Below are 25,708 nucleotides of genomic sequence, written 5' to 3'. Positions count from 1 at the left end.
GGTTGTTAAAATGGTGCTTGAAAACAATCAGTTGCTAAATTATTTGAATCCCACCACCTGAACTGGTTGTTAAATTATTTGAATCCTACCACTGCTTCTTACTCATTTTTTCCCTCTGAAATTTCAGTAGACATTGCATGTCTTTTCAATCGCAAGTTGTTTTTTAAGACGTGAAAGGCAATATTCTGAAGAACTATTCTATACTTTTTCTGTTCTGGGGTGGGGTGGGAGATGGCACATCCTTTATCTACAGTATTTGCATGGCATGAGGAACTGCTGGCTACAACCATCCAGTTCATTGCGCAAACTCTTAAGTGGATGCAGAGCTTGCTGGTTTACAAAGGTTTGGGTTTGGAAGTGATCCCACCTCTTAAGTGAATTGGGAAAGCTGCCTTGGGTATGTTCTCCATGTCTCTAGTGGACATCTGGTTTTGAGTAGGAAACATTGCCTTATTAAGGTGCCTTTTACAGATTTATTATTGTCCATTTCCTTTTTTTGTTACATAGGGCATGTCAAAAATCACAGAAAGTTCAAGAGGAAAAGCAGGATAGAGCAGTGGCCCCCAACTAGCATATCATCCGACGTGGAAGTGTTGAAACATAGTATAGCCTCACAACGGTTTCCTGCAGCCAGCAACAACAGGACTGGTAACACAAGGGGGGGAAATGGTCACCGAAGAACCAAGCGATTCCTTTCCTACCCTCGGTTTGTGGAGGTTATGGTGGTGGCAGATAGCCGGATGGTCGCTTATCATGGAGCAAATCTACAACACTACATTTTGACTTTGATGTCGATAGTGAGTATTAAAATCAGGATTGACAAGGGAACAGATTTCCCTAACTTTAAATACAATATTTGCCATTTTGCTCCTGAAAATTGTTTCATTAGTACATGGGGATAGTCCAGTGTATGACATCTAATTGAATGTAAGCTACATATTTCAAAAGGGGGGGAAAAGGGGAGAATTAACCCCATGCCCTTTCTCAACTCAAATCTTTTCTTCCATTGTTATTTGCCTTTCAGTGTTTGCTCCCCCCCCCTTTTGTGGTTTCAGAAATAAACATGACATCATCTTACACTTTAATGATATCTTGAGAAAGAGCTCAGACTATACAGCAACATTCAAGGGTCTTTATTTATTATCAAAGACCTTTGAACGTTTCTGAACATTTGGTGGCTGTTAATAAAAGCATCCTTTTCCTTGCTGTAAATCACTTCAACCTTAGATTTAAAGTGCAGTGAATACTATTGCGTGTGCATTATGTGCTGGTATGTTGCTTCCGATTTATGACTGCCCGATCAATTAGTAATCTCCAAGAGGTCCTCTCGTTAACTGGCGGCTGTGGCTTTCTTTACTGAACCAATCCGTCTCATGTTGGGTCTTCCTCTTTTTCTGCTACCTTCAACTTTTCCTATCATTTTTTTTGCCCCAGCGAATCTTGTTTTCTTATGTTGAAACCAAAGTATGATGGCCTCCATTTAGTTATTTTAACTGCTAGGGAGAAATCAGGATTGCTTTGATCTGGAACCCACTTATTCGTCTTTTTGGCAGTCCATGATATCCATAAAACTTTTTTCCAAAACCACAGTTGTCACCTGGGCCCCTTCCGCACATGCAGAACAATCCACATTCAATTCACTTTGTGGCTGCGCGGAATAGCAAAATTTACTTGCAGACAATTGTGAAAGTGGATTGATAGTTCATTATTCCTCATATGCAGAAGGGGTCCTGGTGAATACATAGATTTCTGTGGTTTATAGAAAGGTACGGAGAATGCATGACCCACTTCTAAGCCATCAGCTCTGAGTAGCTATTGAAGAGAGAGGTCCCCATATCTTTGTCATGGTAGAACGTGTCCTTCCATTCTCCTGAGCAAAGCTTAAAGCCCTTCTCTTGCCCAAGGAGCCTTATTTCCACTTAAGCAGCTCTTCTTCTAAAGTGGGAGAGCCACTTAAGTTGGAGGAAGGTTTTCTAGGTCGGATACATGCCAGCATCTCTTTCTCACATGGATGTGGAGAAGCCCTGTCATTGGTTTTCTTTGACTCTGGTTATGCCTGTTACCGAAAACAGCAAGAGTAAACCATTTCGTTTGTTGTTGTCGTCTGCTATATAGCCCATTTGTTCCTCCATAACTCTAATAACCCCCCCCCCCAATAATTTTGTTCCTTGAAATTGTTAGGTTACAGTCACTGCACTTGGCCCCTTTTCACCCCCATAGATTTGGCCTTCGCTGATTCTTAAGGAACCAACAGTTTTATCTGCTGTGATCTGTAACCCTTTACACTTGAATAAAAAAGTGATGATGATCATTTTCTAGGGTGCTGCAACCATTAACTTTCCATAATTTGTCTTCCATGCAGGTAGCTTCGATATATAAAGACCCAAGCATTGGAAATTTAATTAATATTGTTATTGTGAAATTAGTCGTCATACATAATGAGCAGGTAATTACTTTGGGGGATGTTTCGTTTATCTCCACTTTACATAACCTAATAACATAGTGAGTACAACACCGTTATTTTACTGTTGTTGCATCTGTAACCAGGCATTGTACAATTCAGGGGACAGCCCATTGGAATGTATCCCGCCATTCTCCTCAGCAAAGCTTGAAGGCTCCCTCTAGCCGATGGAGACTTCTTTCAATTCAAGTAGCTCTTCCTTTAAAGTGGGAGAGCTGCTTCAGTTGGTAGGTTTCTTAGGTAGGATACATGCCAGCATTTCTTTCTCAGAAGAAGAGAAGAGTTTGGATTTATACCCACCTTTCTCTCCTGTAAGGAGACTCAAGGTGGCCTACAAACTCCTTTCCCTTCCTCTCCCAACAGCAGACCCCTTGTGAGGTAGGTGGGATGGAGAGAGTTCTGAAAAACTGTGACTAAGACTACATCCAGCAGGAACGTAGCAGTACGGAAACACTCCTGGTTCACCAGATAAGCCTCTGGGGAATCAACCCCGGTTTTCCAGATTAGAATCCACCTGCTCTTAGTCAATACACCACACCACCTCTCACATGGATGGGGAGAAGCATTGTCATTGGACTGACACCAACCTGTTGGTTTTCTTTTACTCTGGTTGTGTCTGTTACCAAAAGCACCAAAAGAACGGGAATTGGAGGAAGGAAAAGATGGAGAATAGGAAGGATAGCAAGTACTAATTCTCTTTATGTACCTATTTTAACCAGGATGGTCCTTCCATATCTTACAATGCCCAGACAACATTAAAAAACTTCTGCCAGTGGCAGCAAACACAGAACCACGTGAATGAGCACCACCCAGCTAAACATGACACTGCTGTACTGGTGACCAGGTAAGCCTCCAGTGGAAGTTTTTACTTCTTTAAATTGGCTGTGTTAGATACCATGATTGAACTACAGTGTTTGTTATCGTCAGACAGAACTGAGTGCTGACGACATGACAAAAGACATTAACGGTGCTATCCTAGCCAGAGTTAACCCTGCTAGGACTGTTTAAGTCAATGGCATTGTAATTTCATTATTAAAATAGCATTGTAATTTGTAATTGTAAATTAAAATGGCATTGTAATTTCATTATAACAGTGCCTGATTTTCAGAAGAGTCCCAGTGGGGAGGTGGAGCTGCAAGGAATAGTAGTTTTTACAGAAAGAATGGGTACCAGCCTGCTGCCTGGTTCCTGTTTTGCCATTGCCATATGCTTATAGGGTGAAGACCACTTGAGTTCCTCTGGATCCTCCTGCTCCCCCTTCTTGGGTCAGCTGGTACTGGTTTTGTGATGTGTGAAAGTCCCTTATTAAACAGCGCTAAGCAATAAGGAAGACGTCTCCCACTACGACATATTCAAGGCAAGGGGCAGTCTGTGGGAAGGATTCAAAGCAGGGCATGGAAGTGGCTTTATGGATACACAAGCATTTGTACCACAGCTGTGGACACGGGCAGTGATCCAACACATACACACCCTTTTTTTCATTTTGACTCTGACAGGCTCCCCAATGCAATGTGTGTTTTTGATGTGGAATGTTTTATCAATTTGAAAGAGATCTGTTAAGGTAGATTTTTAAAAAAATACCAGGGGTGCACATTTAAGTTCTAGTGCATTGCACTTCAGCTTGTTTCGAATCACGGATGTAGATTAAACTCAGAAGACTGCAGGAAATAATTGGCCCTATATGCAATACCTGCAGTCCATACTGTGGGAAGGTTATGAGACCTTTGATCTGCAAATGCCTTAGCAGACCAGGTGCTTAGAAGCAGCAGCAGCAGAAGGCCATTGCTTTCACATCCTGCATGTGAGCTCCCAAAGGCACCTGGTGGGCCACTGCGAGTAGCAGAGTTCTGGACTAGATGGACTCTGGTCTGATCCAGCAGCCTACTTCTTATGTTCTTATGTTTGTTTACTAATGCATTACCTTAGCAGCATTATGCAATGCCTATCAAAGATGTTATCAGGTACCTCTATAGGTTCCAGTCTGGCCAGATTCCATGTAGATAAGAGGTATTGCCAACTACCTATGAGGCATAACGCAATTTTTATTCCAGAGCATATTTAAAAAGTGATTGGAAAGGTCAAATTGATTGGGGTGCTGTGTGGTTTCCGGGCTGTATGGCTGTGTTCTAGCAGCATTCTCTCCTGACTTTTTGCCTGCATCTATGGCTGGCATCTTCAGAGGATCTGATAGTAGGAAAGCAAGTGGAGTATATATTGGTTCTTTCCCCCACCCTGGATACTCCAACAGGTATATATATTCCACTTGCTTTCCTACCATCAGATCCTCTGAAGATGCCAGCCACAGATGCAGGCGAAACGTCAGGAGAGAATGCTGCTAGAACACGGCCACACAGCCTGGAAACCACACAGCACCCCAGTGATTCCGGCCGTGAAAGCCTTCGACAATACGTCAAATTGATTGTTTCTTTGTTTCTGTTAAATGTTTTAAATAATCAGTGGTTCAGAGCAATGTGCTTCAGTTTCCTGAAATCATGCCAGGTGTTTTAGGGATAGGACAATTCGTGCCTCAAGAGGTCGTAATAATACTCAAGAATATGGATACGGTAGATGTATTAAAGCAAATGTGAGGCGGATTCCGCACAGCACATTTATAACGAGTTGCAATCGTTATAAATGATTTCATTTTCTATTTATAAAAAGGGAAAATGAGTTCATTTATAATGAGTACAACTCGTTATAAACATGCTGTGCAGAATCCACTTGAAATTATATCTTTGGTAACAGATCTCTGAAAATGCTGGTTAGTTTTTAAGATCAAGAGTAAAATCTATTGCAGCCAAACTTTGAGCAGTTGGAGTTGGGCAGGATATATGTTGAAATAATTTTGTAGAAAAATATCAGATGGGAAGCCCAACAGAGTGTAATAAAGTGGCGTGGAATGATTGTTGTGTGTTTAAATGGTCACCTGTTTAGAATGTAAAAGCATCAAGTCTGTTTTGCTTTCAGACAGGATATTTGTAGAGCTCAAGACAAATGCGATACTTTAGGTAAGCCTGCTCTTCTTTTTCGTATTCTTTTGAGGTAATCATGTTACATGTTCTTGAGACAGTGTGTTGTGTCTGCATTTCAATAGCAACTTCTTTCTTGTGTTCTGCTTTTGATTTCCCAGGTCTGGCTGAGCTGGGTACAGTCTGCGATCCGTACCGGAGCTGTTCAATTAGTGAAGACAGTGGCCTAAGTACAGCTTTTACGATTGCACATGAACTTGGCCATGTGTATGTTCTGTAACAATACAGATTTTTTTTAAGCAATGGCCTTTTCCGCATGCTGCATTTGCTCCACATTAAAGGTGTTTTTGGATCCCTTTGTTTTCAACCAAGTTTGTCCACGCTCCCTCGTCCAGACGATGGGCACGGCCTCGTTTGATGTGTGGCGGACACGCCTCCTTTCCCACATAACTAATTTTTTGCTTTTTCTGCACATGCGGTCTAGCAAAAATGCAGTACTTCGTTAATTTGACAACACACACAAAAAGAATACAGTTAAGAGGAAAGGGAGAAAAGAGTGAAGTGGAGGACAGGGGGATATGCCAGACCAAGCACTGAAAAAAAAGGTTGGGTGACCATACAGGGGACATGGATAACAGCCAGGCTTTTTGGCGGGAAAGAAAGATTGAATCAGTACGTTTACACCGGTAAGGGAAGCCAGCTTGGAAATGTTTCTAGAAAAAAGATTGGGCGAAAGCATTCATTAAAACTCTGAAGAAAAAGGTGGTTGAAAACATTTCTGGAACCAAATGGGGGGAAAAAAACATGGAAGTCCACAGAAAAAAATGTGGCATTAGCTGAATATGAGGTAAATGACTTGTGCAGAAAAGGCCAATGGTTTGCAAAGCCTGTCTTAAACTATAGTTTGTTTTGCTTTGAAGTAGCATGTTAAACAACAGGAATTTCTCTGTGTTAAAAAAGATAGGCAAAAGGTATATGTTTTGAAATGGAATTCTACAACTGATCGTTCAGCAACGATCATTGCGGTGTCAGCTTTAGCACTCTAGTAGAAAATGCTTTCATGGGGGAGAGCAAAGGCTGACATTTTCAATTTTGCGTGAACGCTACTTTCCAGCTTCTTTTCTACTAGTGAGTGCATGTAGCCAGGTGGAAAGCCAATTGCCTATTAATATCCAGCAGAGACATGAGATCAGTTGTCTGTAGATACTGAACAAAAATACATCAAAACAGGTATTTGGTGTATCAACTTTGTCGAGACTGCCTGTTTGCATCTTGTTCTACAAATGGCACATTAAGTATTGCACATCCCATTCTTCTTGGGAAATTTCCATTCCACTTTAATATCATTGAATATGAAACAAATGAGTGTCATATTATACTCTATAAACTCTATACAACCTTTTAAGCTAGGGGATGAGAGAAATAGCCTAAAATCCAGAACGTAATAAATAAGAAAGCAAGGTTTATTTTATAAATGAATCTGTTATTTTATTTCATTTTACGTTTTAAAATGTGTCTTTTAGTGTGACCTACTATGCATATAGATCACATTAATCAGAGGTATTACTAAATATTGTTAAAAAGAAGCAAATGTTTGAAATGTTTTTGCAAGTTTAATTTCAGCCTATGGTGCTTAGTTCAGACACTTCCTAATGATTCAGGTGACCAGCTATCACTTAGAGACCTCTGTAGGCCGAACTCCGTATTCAAAACATTCCCCATTTTTTTCGGTGGTCTAAGCTGCTACTGGACATTCTCTACTTGAAATTCTGTTGAATCTATAAAGATTGCTGGTGTTTCTCAAGAGGGCTGTGTTCTTCAGCTTTTCCAGACCTGAGATCTGTTAAGCATGAGAAGCATCAAGCTACAAGCGTATGACAGGAAACTGCATGACAGCAAGGTCAGGTTACAGGAAGAGGGGGAGGCACGGGTTGACCTCAGTGACGCTAGGACCCTAACATTCTAAGACAGTGATGGCGAACCTTTTTGAGACCGAGTGCCCAAATTGCAACCCAAAACCCACTTATTTATCACAAAGTGCCAAAATGGCAATTTAACCTGAATACTGAGGTTTTAGTTTAGAAAAAACAGTTAGCTCCGAGGCATGCATTACTCAGGAGTAAGCTTGGTGATAGTCGGTGGCTTTGCTTTGAAGCAACCGTTCAACTCTTCCAACGGGTGAATCACGACCCAAGGAGGGTTTACTCAGAAGCAAGCCCCATTGCCAGCAACCGAGCTTCCTCCCAGGTAAAGGATTGCGCTTTAGTTCTTCACATGAAAATCAGTGGGGTTTAACAGCGCTTAACAGGGTTACCTACACTGCTTCCCCAAAACTAGGTCTTAGGTTTAATGCTAATAATTGAGCCCAGCGGCCCAGGTCAGCCTAGATGTGTGTGGGGGGGACTCTGTTTGTGCGTGCCCACAGAGAGGGCTCCGAGTGCCACCTCTGGCACCCGTGCCATAGGTTTGCCACCACTGTTCTAAAACAAGGACTGTGGGCAGCAAACTAAGAGTGCAACCCAACTGGGGGGGGGGGGCTGAAGTCACATTGGAAGTGGAGGGAGGGGTTGCGCCAATGCCTCCAGCACTGAGCAAAGTGGCACAGATGCCGGTGCGGAGATATTTTGGCAGCAGGGTGCTGCACAGTTTCAAGGTGAAGGTACCAGGAAGTTTTCTTCCATGCTGTTGTTCCTGCACTGCAAAAGATGATGCAGGTGTGCGTGTGGGGGGGGGGGGGGCATTCCCAGGAATGCTCCCTTCAGCAGCACAGACTTGCACACTAAAAAGTGTGTTCTAAGTCTTGTGTACCTGTGGCCTTTCCCAGGGAGAAGGGACAGTGGTGGGAGCCGAATAATTTAACAACTGGTTGTTTACAAGCACCATTTTAACAACCGGTTCTGCCAAAGGGGTGCGAACCTGCTGAATCCCACCACTGAGAAGGGAGTTTCTCCTTTTCCCCTGGCGCCTACCCTGCTGATTGCCTCGTTGGAGGCAGTACAAGGGTGCCCTCCCCGATTGCTGCTTTCCCCCCCCCCCCCCTTGGCTGATAGGTTGCAACCCCTGGGAGCACCCCTCTTGCACATAACGAGACCTAGTTTTGACAGGACATGCAAAAAATCACCCTGTGAGAGAGCCAAGATAGGAAATGGAAGGATGTGAGGAACAAACCAGGGGTCAGAGTTGTGGCCACTGAATGACCTCACAGTGACACACTGCTGCCCTTCTCCATCTGCATGTGAAGAGCGCCATGACTTGTTCTCACAAATGCAGATTAGCAGGAGATTCTTCCAAAAGGCAAGGGGAAAAGTTCATGTTCTGTAGGGGCTTGTGACCCAGAACTAGGAAACGCTGGCCCTTTCCCCACTTTCCTTAAGCCCCGCGCTACTCTCCTCAAGTAGCGCGGGGTCCAGCTCCCTTCCCCACTTCAGGGGCGGTGAGAACGCAGCCGCCCCGATGCTGCCTCTCTCCCGCCCCCTCGACGTGCGGAATTCCTGGCGCCTTTTGAAATGGCGCCTTTTGACGACCCCGCACAGAGCGCGGGGTCATGGGGAAGCCAGGGCGCGCGCCAGGAATTGCGCGCGCTGGGAATTGCCCGCAGCAAACCTCGGGCAAAGGTGAGTGGGGAAAGGGCCTATGATTCTGTTGCAGCAGAGATTGCCTGCTAGATAATCTGGATGCAGTAAGAGAGCCCATGAGATCTATACGTGCAAGAGCAGACTGAAAAGGAGAAGATGACAGTGGCAAAAGCAGGCTAGGAAGAAACACCTCATTCCTCCATCTTGCCTCTCTTTGCTCTATAGAATTGGAGCAAGGGGAGATATGGAAGAACATGTACTGATGACATATGCCCAGCACACGCACAAACAGCATGGAGAGCAGAGAGGCACAAATGAAGGAGGAGAATCTGTTGCGAGCCGACGGGAGAGGGATGGTTTTCAAATCCCCTACTTCCCCCAACCATGTTTGAATTTCCAGTTCCTATTTTGGCAAAACTGTGGGGAGAAAAAAAAACCCCAATTTCTTCCTCTGAAATTAGTGAGGTGCAGTGTTCCTGATTTGAACAGCTTGCTTTGGGGTCAGTTGTAGTCCTTATTCTTTTATTTTTACATAGGAGCAGCAGTTCTTTTATTTTTACATAGGAGCAGCAGTGGTGTAGGAGGTTAAGAGCTCGTGTATCTAATCTGGAGGAACCGGGTTTGATTCCCAGCTCTGCCTCCTGAGCTGTGGAGGCTTGTCTAGGGAATTCAGATTAGCCTGTACACTCCCACACACGCCAGCTGGGTGACCTTGGGCTAGTCACAGCTTCTCGGAGCTCTCTCAGCCCTGCCCACCTCACAGGGTGTTTGTTGTGAGGGAGGAAGGGCAAGGAGATTGTCAGCCCCTTTGAGTCTCCTGCAGGAGAGAAAGGGGGGATATAAATCCAAACTCTTCTTCTATTCTTCTTCTAAATGATTCTAGATTATTTTCGCTCCGTTCATTTGTCTTCTTAATGGCGATTCCTATGAATCAGGTCTTGCCTGTGGTTAGCAAAACTTTACTCAGTTCATTGGAAGGGTTGCTAACAGGAAGCTCCTTTTTCTGTTCTTTTAGCAGATGGGGGGGCAGAGTTGGTTCACTAGAGACGAGCTTAATGGAAATATAAACTCGTCAGCCTTCAAATTTAAGATCACGTCAGGTCATTTCCTCTCTTCCACTCCAACTAGCACAGCGGCTTAAGCTGTTCTGTCTGTGTGGCGTATTTGCAGCATTCTTCAATATATCATGTGCTGCACACTTCATACTAGGGGGACGGTTGTATTGCTATTGATGCTTAATGGCGTTTTTGTAAATGGGCCACATTAAAAATAAGATCCAAATTCATCCCTGGAGTCACCTTTATCCTTAAAGACTAACGCTGCGTAATAGAATGACACCAGAAATAATGTTGCACTTGGATGAATGAAGCTAAAAGTTCAGCTTCATTAGGAAACCTAGTCAGAAGACTCTTACACCTGGGGGATTTCTGTATGAAGATTTACAATCGCTGATTACTAGCAAATCTCAAATACAGCTGCTTTAACTAATTTTGACTGGTGTTATTGTTTATGGGAAACATATGGGATGCACTGGAGTGGGTTGCCGGTGTGATTTCCTGGTACATTAGTACAGTGCAGTGTGGTTAAGAGCAAAGGACTCTGATCTGGAGAATCGGGTTTGATTCCCCACTCTTCGGCTCATTCCGCACATGCAGAATAATGCACTTTCAAACTGCTTTCAGTGCTCTTTGAAGCTGTGCGGAATAGCAAAATCCACTTGCAAACAGTTGTGAAAGCGATTTGAAAACACATTATTTTGCATGTGCGGAAGGGGCCTTCCACATGGAGCCTACCGGGTGACCTTGGGCTGGTCACAGTTCTCTCAGAACTCTCTCAGCCCCACCTACCTCCAAGGTTGTCTGTTGTGGAGAGGGGAAGGGAAGGGAAGGGTTTTGTAAGGTGCGTTGAGACTTCTTGCGTTTGCAAAAAGTGGGGTATAAATCCAAGCTCCTCCTCCTCTTGTGTGCAGGAAAGGTTTTCAGTTGAGAGCAACATCCAAAGCATCTTTGGAAACCTGATTTAATTTTTTGCAACTTCAGGGACTTTCCATTTAATTATCTGCATGGTTGGCTTAATGTTATATCTGGAAAAGAGGCTTCTCAGGTCTACTAGGAATTGGTACTTAGTCCAACTATTGTAAAGCTACTTATGGCATCCATGGGGAATGGGGCCTTCCATTGTTTCGAGTAGCATTGTTCCATTGTAGCATCCATTGTTTCGAGTAGCAGCCTAAGGCTCAAAAAGCTCAATTAGGAAGAAAACGGTTTTATTATAACAACACATCATTGGTAGCGTACATTAAACAAGTCAAGAGTCCATTTGTTAGCCTGATAAAATACTTCTTCAATTTGCTAGGCAATTACATGTAACTGATAAAGCTGTACCTATAACGGTTGAAACTCATTTTTTTACATGTTGCATGACGTATTGATTTACTCACTTACTGAAAAATGCGCATCTCTCTTCTGTGCTCAAAGTAGCTTTCAGAAAATTATCAGAAAACACAATCACGAGATATAAATAATAAGTTTAAGAACCCAGTCAAAGCTCCTGTCTACTTTAGAATAGCAACATGTAGAAACACAGATTGACAGCCCCAGAGCAGCATCTGTTGCCAGACAATCCACAGCCAAAGAGCTTAGCCAAAAAAGATTTGTTGGCATAATATAGCCTTTCATAGTTTCTGGAACTTAACCAGAGAAAGTGTGCTTTTCCATGTCCTCTGGATCATTATTCCACAAAATGGGTCCAAAACAGAAAAGGCAAAAGGGGTAATATAAGCTGTAAACTCAGAAGGAGTTGCCGCAGGGGTATCAAACTCACGGCCCTCCAGATGTTCATGAACTACAATTCCCATCAGTCCCTCCCAACATGAGCTTTGGCTATACTGGCAGGGGCTGATGGGAATTGTAGCTCATGAACATCTGGAGGGCTGCGAGTTTGACACCTGTGTGTAGAAGTGATCTAAGGTGGGGATCAGATACATTCCTATGTGTGTGTACACACTCACAAAGTTATGAACTATTTTTGGAAGGGACCACCGACTGAAATGAACAGATACAGTAATGTTCTGGGACAGGTGTACATGCAAAAGCTTGGCTCCCAGCCTTCTTGCAGACAGTGTGATTTTCAACCACTTTCCCTTCTCACAATAGCCTTCTGTTTGGACCCTCTTCCATGATGTTCCGATGTGTCAAGTTGACTCATGGGGCCATAATTTGGGAGGGGAGAATGATAGGAGACTACCATGAGAGGCAGGAAGTCACTGTTTGTCTAGAGCAGTGATGGTGAACCTTTTCGGGACCGAGTGCCCAAATTGCAACCCAAAACCCACTTATTTATCGCAAAGTGCCAACACGCCAATTTAACCTGAATACTGAGGTTTTAGTATTAGAAAAAATGGTTGTCTCCGAGGCATGCGTTACTCAGGAGTAAGTTTGGTGAAGCAACTCTGCAATGCTTCAAATGGGTGAATCACGATCCTAGGAGGGTTTACTCAGAAGCAAGCCCCATTGCCAGCAACCGAGCTTACTCCCAGGTAAAGGATCATGCCCAGGCCAGCCTAGATGTGTATGTGTGGAGGGTGATTTTCCACCCCCCTCCCACATGATGAACTCTGTGCGCGAGTGTCCACAAAGAGGGCTCTGAGTGCCATCTCTGGCACCCGTGCCATAGGTTCGCCACCACTGGTCTAGGGCTACCCCTTTTGCATTATTTAAGAGCCAAGTCAGAGTAAGTCACGTAAATGCCACCTCTGAATGGATTGTACAACACATATGGCTCAAACAACAGAACTTTTAAAAAGCCTGCTGCTGAGTTTCTGATGCTGCTTTATTTCCCACCTTTGGAGAAGTGAAAACTTTTGCTTCTGGGCCTTAATTTTGGAAAGCCCCAGGACAACATGTGTTTATGCCAAGAAACTGCAAACCATTGCAGCAGAATTCACATTTTGGCATAGAGAAACTTGTAAATGCTATGGGTTGGATCCAACCAATTTTACTGCTGGTGAAAAAGAAGAGGAAGGCCCCCTTTACTATTCCAACAGGATATACTGGGGGCCGTGAGATCTATGGATGAAGGATGAGGGCTATTGAAGGCATTGAATGAAAAAGCTGTCTCTATCCAACCTAGTACCAAAATATGTTCACAAAATCTCAAAACCCATTGATCTTAAATGCATGGGGGTATGTAGAGGTTTTTGCCTCAACTTTGTTCCCTTTGGCATAGTAAACATTTGGGACATGAGCCCGTTAAAATTATGTCTGTTAAGGAAAAAAATTATGGATTGAACTACTAGTTGTAACTCTCTTCTATTAAAATCTGTCAGTTTTAAAATACTTTAGCAGTGTTATAACTTTGCTCATTTCTTTAAAATCAATACTGACACGGCCGATACTTTGTCTTCTTTTAGCTTTAACATGCCTCACGACGACAACAATAAATGCAAAGAAGATGGGGGGAAGAACCAACAGCATGTTATGGCTCCCACCCTGAACTATAACACGAATCCTTGGATGTGGTCAAAATGTAGTCGGAAATACATCACTGAATTTCTAGAGTAAGTAAGACCTTAGCAATTCTTTGAAGTATGCATGAGTATAGTCATGCATAGAGGAGAGAGAGTGGGAAACACAAATAATGTGTGTGAACTCCTGGGCATACTTTTTGGGTTCCCTTCCATGTTGGTTCTACATTTTTGTGGCAGAATAGTTCTGGGGTGGATGGGAATGGGGCTTGTGGTTATGCAATCAGTAGCGACTGGAGCAGCCATTCCCAACCAGGGTTCCGTGGTACCCTGGGTGCCATGAGCATGTCCCAGGGGTACCGCAGCCCCCCATATTTTTGTGGTGTCTCCCGCCAGTGCCAGCAAGGACATGGAGCTGGCCCAGGGGTAGGGCCTGCCGCAAGGTCAGCAGCCACTCCCCCCCCCAGTGCTTCCCTTCACCCTGGGAGGGGAAGTGGGGTGGCTAGCAGGGGCATTGGGAGGGGAAGGTGGGGGATGGCAGGGGTACTGTGAGATATGAAGAGTGAGGTCAAGGGTACCCTGACCTCGAAAAGGTTGGGAAACACTGGACTGGAGTGTTGGGACTTTTGTGAATGAAAGGGTTTAAGAATAGTTAATAATTGTTTTCTCTTGTCAAGTGGAAGCCTTTCTGCCATTCTCTGGTGGTAGCCTTTAGAAAGTACTCTGTTCAACTTTCACTTCCACGAAAATAAGAGATGGAAACTGGGGTGCTGTGTGGTTTCCGGGCTGTGTGGCCGTGTTCTAGCAGCATTCTCTCCTGACGTTTCGCCTGCATCTGTGGCTGGCAACTTCAGAGGATCCTCTGAAGATGCCAGCCACAGATGCAGGCAAAACGTCAGGAGAGAATGCTGCTAGAACACGGCCATACAGCCCGGAAACCACACAGTACCCCAGTGATTCCGGCCGTGAAAGCCTTCGACAATACAAGAGATGGAAACTTTCTGTTTAACCAAATTAAAGGGCAGTTTTCACAAGCTGGCCGGAAGAATACCCAGAAGAGCTTTGTAGAAAGATCCTAATCTATTTTTGCAAATGTAGCAATGGAGTTGCCTGTAATGTTTTTCATTCTAGCACTGGTTATGGGGAGTGCTTGCTTGATGAACCTTTATCGAGAATGTACACTTTGCCTCAGCAACTTCCAGGATACATTTATGATGTCAATAAACAGTGCGAGTTAATTTTTGGGCCAGGAGCTAAGGTTTGCCCTTATATGGTAAGTGCATTTCCACTTTTTTAGCTTGCTCTAAGTATGGCATGATCTCTTTGGATCTCAGAAACTAAGTAGTGTCAACCCTGGCAAATATTTGGGTGAGAGACCTCAAAGGAATACCAAGGTTGTAATGCAGAGGCAGGCAATTACAAATTACGTATGAATGCATCTTACCTTGAGAAATCCCATATGTCAGACGTGACTAGAACCCCCCCCCCCTTACAGTATAAAATACTAATAGGTTTATCCAGAATAAGACGCATGTACATAATTTTGCATGCACTAATCCAAAGTAGTAAAAGTGAATGTGCTAAAATCTATTAGCCAAACTAAATTTCATGCTTTTAACTGTCAGAATCAATTTTTTGAATATCTAAAATTACCTTCACACAGATGCCCTGACACATGAGCCACTTTGCTATGTGATGGCCCTACTGTCATGGTTGTAGTATTTGCAGATGTACCACAATAATTGGGATGGGGCCAATATCATAGTACTGTCCTACCTGATCAGAACCACATTCATTCATTCATTCATTCATTCATTCATTCATTCATTCATTCATTCATTCATTCATTCATTCATTCATTGTTTGTTTGTTTGTTTGTTTGTTTGTTTGTTTGTTTGTTCACAGTCTTAGTAAGACTCAAGGCAGATCAACAGGATGGGACATTTTATCAGAATAACAACTAAGAATGTTAGATGGAACTTGATTTTCAGGGTGTAAGATGGACTCCATATCATATTCCCCCATCAACCCTCTCAGTACATGTATCAGGAACAACGTTTGCAGAAATTCTTGCTCCCTTGTTATTGGAGTTAAACAACCCTTGTTTATACGGGCAGATATCTTACAATGGGTTGCATAAATGAAGAACTCTGTGTACAGATTTAACAACTAACCTGGCTCCCTAATGCAAAATGAGAGCATAAGAAGAACCTGCTTGAAATCAAACCAGTTGTCCATCTAGTCCAGCAATCTATTTCACACAGAAGACAAAGCAAAGAGGGCATAGAGGCCACGGTTTTCCCTTGCTGCCCTTGTGTCCAGTGGTTTGCTGCCTCTGGATATGGACGTTCCTTTCAGTTGCCATGTCTAGTAGATATTAATGGACCTTACCCTCATGAACCTGTCTAACCCCTTTTAAAAGCTGTATATGGTTGTGGCCATTGCTATTTTTCCAGCCACTAAATTCTACAGTTTAATGTTTTGTTCAGTAAAGAAACACTTACCTTTGTCTGTTCTGGACCTGCTGCTAATAATTTTGTTGGGTGCCCCAGAGTTCGAACACCTTCCACTTTCTCCTCCCCATTCATGGTTTTATAAACTCTTGTCATGCCTTCCCTTAGCTGTCTTTTCTGTTGACTGAAAAGTCCCAGCCTTTTCTCATAGAAAAGGTGCTCTGTGCTGGGGGAAAGTGCTGTCAAGTTGCAGCCGACTTACTGTGAGCCCGTAGGATTTTCAAGGCAAGAGACTTTCAGAGATGGTTTGCCACTGCATGCCTCTGTGTGGGCTGAGAGAGTCCTGAGAGAACTATAACTGACCTAAGGTCACCAAACAGATTTCATAGGGAGGTGTGGGGAACTGAACCTCTAATCTTCAGATTAGAGTCTGCTGATCTTAACCCCTATACCACACTGGCTCACTCAAACGTGCTCTTAACCCCCTAAAATAAGGCTGGAAAAGATGGTTCTGCATTCTTGGGCTTAGCCAAGGCCTCTTCCTATATTTCACAATATTCATTGTTTACAGTTCCTTTCTCAGTAATGGTAATTACTCCAGGGAGCAGATGTAAAATGTATTTATGGGCTGCAGCATATGGCAGGCTGACTGTTCACTAATGCTCAGACTCTTTAAAATCACTTAAGCAGAAGCAGTGCAGGAGACTGTGGTGCATCAATGCGGATGGAGCACACAAGGGATGTCGCACTCAACACACACCATGGGCTGATGGGACGGAATGTGGTCAAGGAAAGGTTGGTTGGCACCATCACTGTTCCTTTCATTTCTCCATGCAGATAGGAGAATTCTTGCCATGTTGGTCTTAGCAAGTCATTTTGGTCATAAAGTCTGTACCTGCTTTGTATCCTTTATACCAGTGTTCTTAAAATGCTTAGGTTGCTGCTGAACGCTTGTACGTGTACAACTACCTTCCTCTCCCCTCCACCATGTTTTTATGGCAAATGTACAACATTTATACAGATGTGCTTTACTTGTGGATACCATCTTCTCTGTTTTGCGCCTAATATGGCATTTAAGTCAGAGATGCCAGGCCTTTGGTTGAGACACCAATGATATATTAATGTGCCAGCAGCACATTATATTGTTTCAATGTGTATGAACTTGATTGTTTTATTGATGTGAGTTGTTAGCCACTCTGGATTGACTCCAGTTAGGAAAGAGTGGGATAAAAGTCATAATAATAATAATAATAATAATAATAATAATAATAATAATAATAATAATAATAATAATAATAATAATAATTGAAAGTAGAGCGTCAGCATCTATGGCACAAACCAGCTGCAGTCATCCCAGTGGTAATCGGCACGAATACTACATCGATACTTTACAACTTCCTAGGCCTCTGGGTGAGGCTCGAATTGTAGTGAAGGCCAGCAACCAGCTAAAGAACTGGCGGCTGTGAAACCAACCAATAATAATAATCAGACACAGAAATCCAGTCACTAGTGAACATGGTCCGAATATTCAGCACAGACAATTCGATGGAGTTTGGCCTGGAAAAGTTCGCCACTGTGGCAATAAAGAGGGGCAAGATCATTGAGAGTGATGGCATAGAAATGCCTGATAGCCAACTCATCAAGTGCAACCAAGAAGCAGCTTATAAATATCTTGGCATTTTGCAGCTGGATAATATCAAGCATGGGCAAGTGAAGACTGGTCAGCAGAGAATACACCTAGAAGGTCAGGAAAATTTTGAAATCTAAATTAAACGGCGGGAGTGCCATCAAGGCCATCAACACCTGGGCCATACCCATCATCAGGTACACTGCGGGAATCATCAACTGGACACAGGTTGAGTTGGATGCATTGGATTGAAAAACTCGGAAGCTTATGACAATACACTACATCTTATACCCACATAGTGCTACTGACAGACTATACCTTCCCCAGAGGCTTACTGCAAGTAAAGCAAACAGTGGAGGAGGAGTAACATACCCTGGCCAATTATGTGAATGAAAGTCAATAACAGGCATTGATGGGAGAACAGGTGTTTACTGAAAGCCCAGCAAACCAAACAGGAGTACAGAAAAAATGTGATTAAAACGAGGACTGAAAGCTGGCATAACATTGCATGGCCAATTCCTGGAGAAGATCAAAGACAATGTGGTCATTGAAAAGACCTGATTGAGGTTAGCAACTGGAACTCTGAAAAAGGAAACCGAATCACTGATTTTAGCCGCTTAAGAGCAGACTATTAGGACAGATATTATCAAGACCAGAATTGAAAAATCCTCAGATGATGCAAAGTGAAGATTGTGCATGAAAGCCAACAAAACTGTAGATCATGTACTCAGCTGCTGCAAAAAGATAACCCAGACTGAGTGCAAACAGAGGCACAACTCAGTGGCCAAATGATCCACTGAAATTTATGCCAGAATTACAACATTAGGACACCTAAAAGCTGGTGGGAAAATTCTCCAGAGAATGTCATGGAAAATGAGAAGGTCAAAAACTTGTGAGACTTTCAAATTCAAATGGACACAGTGTTGGCACATAATACACCAGACATGACAGTGATCGAGGACAAGAAGCTGACCATCATTGACATAGCAATATCTGGTGACAGCAGGATTGTTGAAAAGGAACATGAGAAGGTTACTAAATACCACAATTTGAAAATCGAGATTCTGCGACTATGGCACAAACCAGCTGAGGTTGTCCCAGTAGTAATCAGCACTCTGGGCACCATTCTGAAAACACTGGGGCTGCACTTAAAATATCTTCAAATCAACATCTGTCAGTTTCAGAAGGCAGCCCTGCTGGGATCCACACAAATACATTACAATGTCCCAGGCCTCTAGGTGAGACTCGGGTTGCAGTGAAAGGCCAACAACAACCAGCTGAAGAACTGGCAGCTGTGATATTAAACAAAATTAAATAATAATACAAAAGGCCACATTGCTTGGATTCACACACATGCTATGCTGTGTGTGTATGCTAATACAGTATGACATCCTAGGTTTTTGGGAAGAATCTGATGCATATGAAGGCCAATGGCGGCTGAAATCGGGTGACTGATTTCATTTAATAATCATCATCACTTAAAAGATGGAAACCTCATGTTTCTCATAGAGATGTAAGGTTCTTAAATAGTACATATCAGAAATTTCTGATGTGAAGTGATACTTTGAAATTCTTTGTACCTTTCTGATGTTGTTTCTGTTCAAAGCTAAACATGCCTTGTCGTGACTGCAGCAACAAGCAGAGTGGAAGTGGCATCCACATGCCCCATTTCCTCTCTGCTCATTGCTGTTTTTGCCCCCTCCCTGTTACCCTTTCCTCAGTCATGCCTCAATGAACACAATGGTGATTGAGGTTATATCATAAGGGTACAAGATCAAGTTCACCCATCTGCCTTCCAACCTCATGCTGGTTTCCCCTCTGTCTCAGAACCGTGATAAACATGCCAGAACTAGAGCCACATCTACTGGAGATACAAGCCACCAAACCGGTTCCAAAGTTGAAGAGGTCTACTCCATCTTTTTCACTATGCCCAAGAGAAATGAAAATTGGAGGGCAATTCTCGATCTCAAGTTCATCAACAAATTTGTGAGGCTGAAACACTTCTTCATGGAGACCCTAAGGTTCATAACGGAGTGTCTCCATATCCAAATCTGTACCAACTGAAATAACTTCCCATTCTTCCCTTCGGCCTGTCCTGCGCGCCGAGGGTGTTTTTGAAGCTCCTGGTCAATGTTTTAGTTCTGCTGAGACAGTACAACGAACACTTCCACCTGTAGCTTGATGACCTCCTGATCTGGTCCCCCTCCTCCACTCAGTTAGAATCTGACACCATCAGAATGCTGAACCCAAAGCTATTGGGTCACACAGTGAGTTCCAGTACTTACAGATGCCAGCCTTTGCAGCTGGGGAGCTTCAGTGGAGGCTATCCCAGCCCAGGCACTGTGGACTCCCTTTCCCAACCAAGAGACTTGAGATGAGAGCTGTCTTCCTGACCCTCTCTACCTTCAAGCAACATCTCAAACACCAGCAGGTACTGGTCAGGGCAGACAATATTGCCACATAAGCCATCAAGAGGGCTCTCGTTCCTTGGCCCTACACAAGAAAACCTCAAAGATCTTTTTTTGTCTGACAGAACTGTCTCTACTGTCCTTACAAGCTGAACACATAAAAGGCATCCACAACCATCAGGCGGATTGGCTCAGCTGCCAGGTGGTACAGAAAGAGGACTGGAGTCTCAAAGGAAATCATTCTCTGGATAACACAATGTTTTGGTTGTCCAGTGCTCGACTTCTTTATGTCTCCAGAGAATGCTCAGACAGTCCAGTTCTTGTTTCTATCATTCAGTGGCAGAGGACTCGGATGTTCTGACAGCTTCGTGACCAGAGGATTTCCTATATGCATTTCCTCCTCTTCCTGTCGCCTTGAAACTGTTGAGAATTGTAATTCTTCAAGCTGAGGTAATAGTCATAGGTCCCAAGTGGCTCAGGAGTCACTGGTACTCAATTCTACACCAGCTGTCCATCCAATAGCCTTTCGAGTTGTCTATCTAACAGGACATACTGCAGGAGGGACTGATTTTCCATTGGGACCCAGAAAAGTGGAGGCTAGCTGCCTAGAGGTTGAGTGGGAAGCATTACTGAAGGCTAGTCTAACAGAACAGGTTGTCCAGACCATCCCAGCCTCTAGAACAGGGGTCTTCAAACTATGGCCCTCCAGATGTTCATGGACTACAATTCCCATCAGCCCCTGCCAGCATGGCCAAGTGGCAGGGCTGATGAGAATTGTAGTTCATGAACATCTGGGGGGGGCATAGTTTGAAGACCCCTGCTCTAGAAGATCATAAACCAGCGGAATGTATGATGTCTCATGGGAGGCCTTTGTACACTGGGCCAAGAGGAAAACGCTTGATCAATCTGATGTCTCAACCATTTTAAGGTTTCTACAGGACAGTCTAGACTCAAGTCGGTGTTGGTCCTCACTGAGAAGACAAGTAGGCTGCCCTGGCCACTGTTATTCCCCAACTAGACGGTTAGCAAACTCACAGACACCCATATATAATTTACTTCCTCAAGGTTGTGAGGGCACTAGACAAACCACAACTATATAGGTTTCCCATTAGGAGACGTAACGCTGTCACCAATTCCTTCATCAAGCCACCCTTCGAACCCCTTAGTCAAATATCTCTAAGGTTTCTGAGAATGAAAACCACATTCCTCGTAGCCCTAACCTCGACTCATTATGTGTCTGAAATTGCAGCCCTTTTGGTATATCCGGACCTTTGCATCTTCCACAATGACCAGGTGGTCCTAAGCGCTGACCCTACCTTCTGGCTCAAAATTGACACCAGGTTTCATCAATCACAGGAACTCTGTTTACCTTCCATTTATATGGCATACCTTGAAAGTGAGGGGGCCCTCGAAGATGTGTATAATTAGAATTCAGTCAGTTCATAAAACAGGCTCCATGCTCATTTCCGTACATTCTCCCAGTGTGGGCAAGGCAAACTCCAACAGTACCATTAGCAGATGCTTAGGGTCATGCCTCATAGAGGCATGTTGCTCACAAAAGTTGAATCCACCTCCGGGCATAACAGCTCATTTTGTCAGGGGAGCAGCAGCCAATGCGGCCTTTGCCTAGAATGCTTCCGTTGAAGAGGTGTGGAGGTGCCAAATAATGCGCTTTCAATCCACTTTCACAATTGTTTGCAAGTGGATTTTGCTATTCCGCACAGCTGCAAAGTGCATTGAAAGTGGATTGAAAGTGCATTATTCTGCATGTGCGGAAGGGGCCATGGTTGACTATCTCAACTTTCATCAGGCACTATGAAATTAACTCTTACAGTTCTGCTGATTCTGCCTTTGGGGACAAGGTTCTCCAACATTTTCTTTGCATTCCTGATGATGACCTATCCTGTTAAGGGACACTGCTGTGGGAGGTCCTCCTGCTAAGGGAAAATGACCATTGGGAAAATGACCTTGAAGATCCTTTTTCTCTGAGCAATAGGACGACATCTTGCCCCCCCCCCCCCCCGAGTCATCGTCTTCTTTTCACACGATCATTTTAAATCTGAAACATTAAACACTTCTTTATCAGGTAACCTGACTTTTTCCCCTTGTTTCTGGGTATAACTTATCTTTTCCTGTTTGTTCACTTCATTAGGGTGCTGACCTTTAAGGCCTTACGCGGCCTGGGACCCTCGTACCTTCGGGACCGCATTACCCCATATGTCCCGAGTCGACCTCTGCGCTCAGCAGAGGCCAATTTACTGGAGATCCCTGGCCCTCAATGATGCGGCTGGCCTCCACTCGGGCCAGGGCCTTTACGGCTCTGGCCCCTGCCTGGTGGAACACTCTACCACCAGCTGTCCGGGCCCTGCGGGACCTTGGAAAGTTCCGTAGGGCCTGCAAGACCGAATTGTTCCACCGGGCCTTCGGAGAGACCAGCCGCTGAGGGTGCCCTGCTTTCATCCTCCCCCCTGCTGTATAGGGTCCCTAACATCATCGGGACCCATCATTCTTCTTGGGAGGGTTGCATATGGGTTCGTGGGATACTGTTTTAGAATGAAAATTTTAAACTTTTATATGTTTATGTTTATATATGCTTTTATATTGTTCACCGCCCTGAGCCCTTTGTGGATAGGGCGGTATACTAAATCAATCAATCAATCAATCAATCAATCAATCAATCAATCAATTAATTAATTAATAAGGGCTATGATATAGGTTTGCATGACTAAGTTTATATAGGTTTATGGCTACCAATCTTGATCCTCTTTGATCTGAGATTGCAAATGCCTTAACAGACCAGGTGCTCAGGAGCAGCAGCAGAAGGCCATTGCTTTCACCTCCTGCATGTGAGCTCCCAAAGGCACCTGGTGGGCCACTGCGAGTAGCAGAGAGCTGGACTAGATGGACTCTGGTCTGATCCAGCAGGCTAGTTCTTATGTTCTTATGACGTTATTGCAGTTATTGAAGTTATAGATTCCATTGTCGAGTTTACAGTAGATAGCTTTCACTGCTGTTCGAAGAAACCAAACTGAAGAGCAGGGGGCAACCCCACTCCAAACAGGAAGAGGAGAAAAAAAATCATTTCCTGCCTCCCTGACTGGATGGTGGGAATCACCCACAAGATATCCTATCGCTTAGAGGAAAAGGACCCTTCACGGGTTAAATTCCAATGGTTGATCTCACTGGACCTCTGAGAAGCCCAGAACTCCACTCTTTACATTCACTTTCTCCTCCCAGTTGAGCTACATTGGATCAGTACCCTTGTCAGGGAAAGGAAAAATGCTCTGGAAGTGGCCGGGGAGTGAGTTGTTCTGTGCCGTTTTGAAAGCGAAGCAGTACCTCAGCCCCTGTCCCCAGTGGCAACAGAGGATGTGTCCATATGTATATTCCACTGCATTCGCTATGAAGAATCCCCTTTGAACCAGATTTAAGTTAAGTTTGTTTCTGATCCAGTTTAAAATGGAAAGCCCTGGGAATGCTACTAGTCCTGCTCCAAATTCTTTTCAGAATTGGAGGTTGCAGTGTTTATGTCAGCTTTTCATCATTGCCATCCCATCCCCCCATTCTTAACATTCATGTTCATGTACATTCTAGCAGAAAAGGCAACATGATACAATCTCGTTTGCATTTCTGATCTAAGAAGAGTTGTCTTGTGGGGTTTTTCATTAATGGACAAGTGTGGCATTTTTTAGTTTTTTGAATCAGCATGTTGCTGATTTGATATAAATCTTCTTATCCTGGTGTTTGGAAAGGGTGGTGGAGCTTCGATTCCTGCCTGTTGTTAATGTGTGGCGGATTGATATGATTCAGTTTTTCACACTTTGATTTCCGTTAGTGCTGCCAGCAGTGCTTGTGATCTCTAGTGTTGGAACAGATACACAAATAGCTTGTAATACCCTGTGTGCAATCTGAGAGGACCATTGAATCCAAGTAGTTCTTTTCCCACTTGGATTCAAGGCAGAAAAGAGCTACTTCTTTCCCTTTACTGCCCACTTAACTTGATTGCTGCTGTTGCTTTCTGAGGCTTGTTCAATGGCTTGGTGGCTTTCTCCTGCCTTCCTCGCCTTGACTTAACTGCCCCAGCAGTGCGATGTAATTCCCAGGAGCTGGCATGGTGTAGTGATTAAGAGCAAGTAGATCCACAAAATGGCTGCCACATCTTATCCTTGTTACATAGGGAAGGTCATTGGGCTGTTGTGGTCGCTGTTGACCACATTGTTAAAAACCTTTACTGCCAATCAGAAGCTTTGCTCGGCAAAAGCTACAGCTAGCCTCAACCAGTGGTGGAGTGGATAAGAGTGATGGATTCTAATCTAAAGAATCAGGTTTGTTTCCCCCTCCTCCACATGAAGCCTGCTGGGTGACCTTGAGCTAGTCACAGTTCTCTTAGAACCCTCTCAGCCCCACCTACCTCACAAGGTGACTGTTGTGAGGAAGGAGAGGAGAGGAAGGAGAGGAGTTTAAGAACTGCTTTGAGACTCCTTATGATTGAGAAAAGAAGGTTAGAAATGCAAATATTTCTCTTATTTTCAAATAGAGTTGGCAAGCAGCAGAAAAAGGGTTGGGGCACCCTCTTTCCCACAGGTACCACATTGATGACCCTTGGTGCAGGCACTCAGGAGGAGGAAGAGAATGGAGAATCAAACTCCCCTGCAAAAGGCAAAGCCAGTCATTTGTGTTTGGAATAATGTGGCCATGAGGGTTTTGAGGTTCACTGAGTGAATCGAGACCTTACAGAAGTGGACTGGGGAGAGAATTTAGTGACCCCATATCCCTCTCCATGGTGTGTCATCGGGAGCACTGTAGGTTTGAAATGAACTCTGAATAACAGCTGCTCTGTGATTGGAGCAGCCGCAAAATAACTTGGTTTACAGAACGCGATTCCAAATTTCCGCTTGGACTAAGGATGTAGTTATCACCCCTTTCAGCTACTGTGCAGAAGTCTAGTTCTTTTGAAATGTGTGGTTTGTGGCTGTGACGGACAGCCTTTTCATTACACTAAAGCAATATTCAGTAACCGGAACGGACAGTTTGTTTGTGATAAGTTTATTACTCATAATAACCACTAGATTTCACAGGGCCCAGCAACTTCTCAGACGAGGCTTTTGCCTTGAACTGTTGAGCCTTTATCGTGCACGTAATGCATCGTGATGTGTGGTTTCTGTCCTGTCACGAGCCAAGTGGTCTGTTCTTTGCTAAGTACGGATTGCCGTTAGATATTTTTGCTTCACAATGGCAGCTGTTTTGCAAGATGTTCCACCCTTGGGATAGTGCTGTCAATATTGCTGCCATGTGTGTCTTTACTTGTGACAGCTGCGCTACTTATGTGTCGCAGCACAAAGCGAGTGTAGGGGCTGAACTTGCAGATTTCAGGTTCTCAGATCGCTGCCTTCACTAGCAGAGATTGTTGACGGGATAAATTAGAGCTTTCTTTCTCTTCTGATAATTTTAGAACAGCTAGATATGTCCGGGCCCTGAGAAGGTAAGTTTGTTTCTGCTCTCATCAGGACAGCCCTTGGGAAGGGCTAGAATGCATCTTAAAATTGGACTTTGATTACTTGGTTCTACCCCAAATTTCGATTCCACAGAGTTATTGCTCCAAGATGGCGATGGAGAAGCAGAGTTGTACAGCGGCTCTCCCATGACTTTTCCCCCCACTAGCAGAGATGTGCACGTGCGTTAACACTGTGCAGGGTAGTTTTGGGAGGGAAAACAACTCTACGTGAAGCATCCAAAAGGAGCAGGTTAGA

At 44.0% G+C, this 25,708-nt stretch overlaps 1 protein-coding gene across 2 annotated transcripts in view; it reads left to right on the top strand.

Moving 5' to 3' along the window:
- The window catches only part of ADAMTS9 (ADAM metallopeptidase with thrombospondin type 1 motif 9), a 211,691-nt gene that overhangs the window by 33,770 nt on the left and 152,213 nt on the right, over nt 1–25,708 (top strand). Inside the window, exons 4-11 of one of the 2 annotated variants that reach the window (XM_048491555.1) lie at nt 508–797; nt 2,363–2,446; nt 3,181–3,305; nt 5,429–5,469; nt 5,592–5,697; nt 13,417–13,563; nt 14,602–14,743; nt 16,614–16,718. In XM_048491555.1, the coding sequence (XP_048347512.1) occupies nt 508–797; nt 2,363–2,446; nt 3,181–3,305; nt 5,429–5,469; nt 5,592–5,697; nt 13,417–13,563; nt 14,602–14,743; nt 16,614–16,718 (1,040 nt within the window). Of the gene's footprint in view, nt 1–507; nt 798–2,362; nt 2,447–3,180; nt 3,306–5,428; nt 5,470–5,591; nt 5,698–13,416; nt 13,564–14,601; nt 14,744–16,610; nt 16,719–25,708 lie in introns of both variants that reach the window. The other variant, XM_048491554.1, reaches the window with a different exon arrangement.

The sequence above is a fragment of the Sphaerodactylus townsendi genome, linkage group LG03, assembly GCF_021028975.2.
Source record: "Sphaerodactylus townsendi isolate TG3544 linkage group LG03, MPM_Stown_v2.3, whole genome shotgun sequence".
In the NCBI taxonomy this organism is placed as follows: Eukaryota; Metazoa; Chordata; class Lepidosauria; order Squamata; family Sphaerodactylidae; genus Sphaerodactylus; species Sphaerodactylus townsendi.
This window is presented reverse-complemented; position numbering and strand designations above follow the sequence as displayed.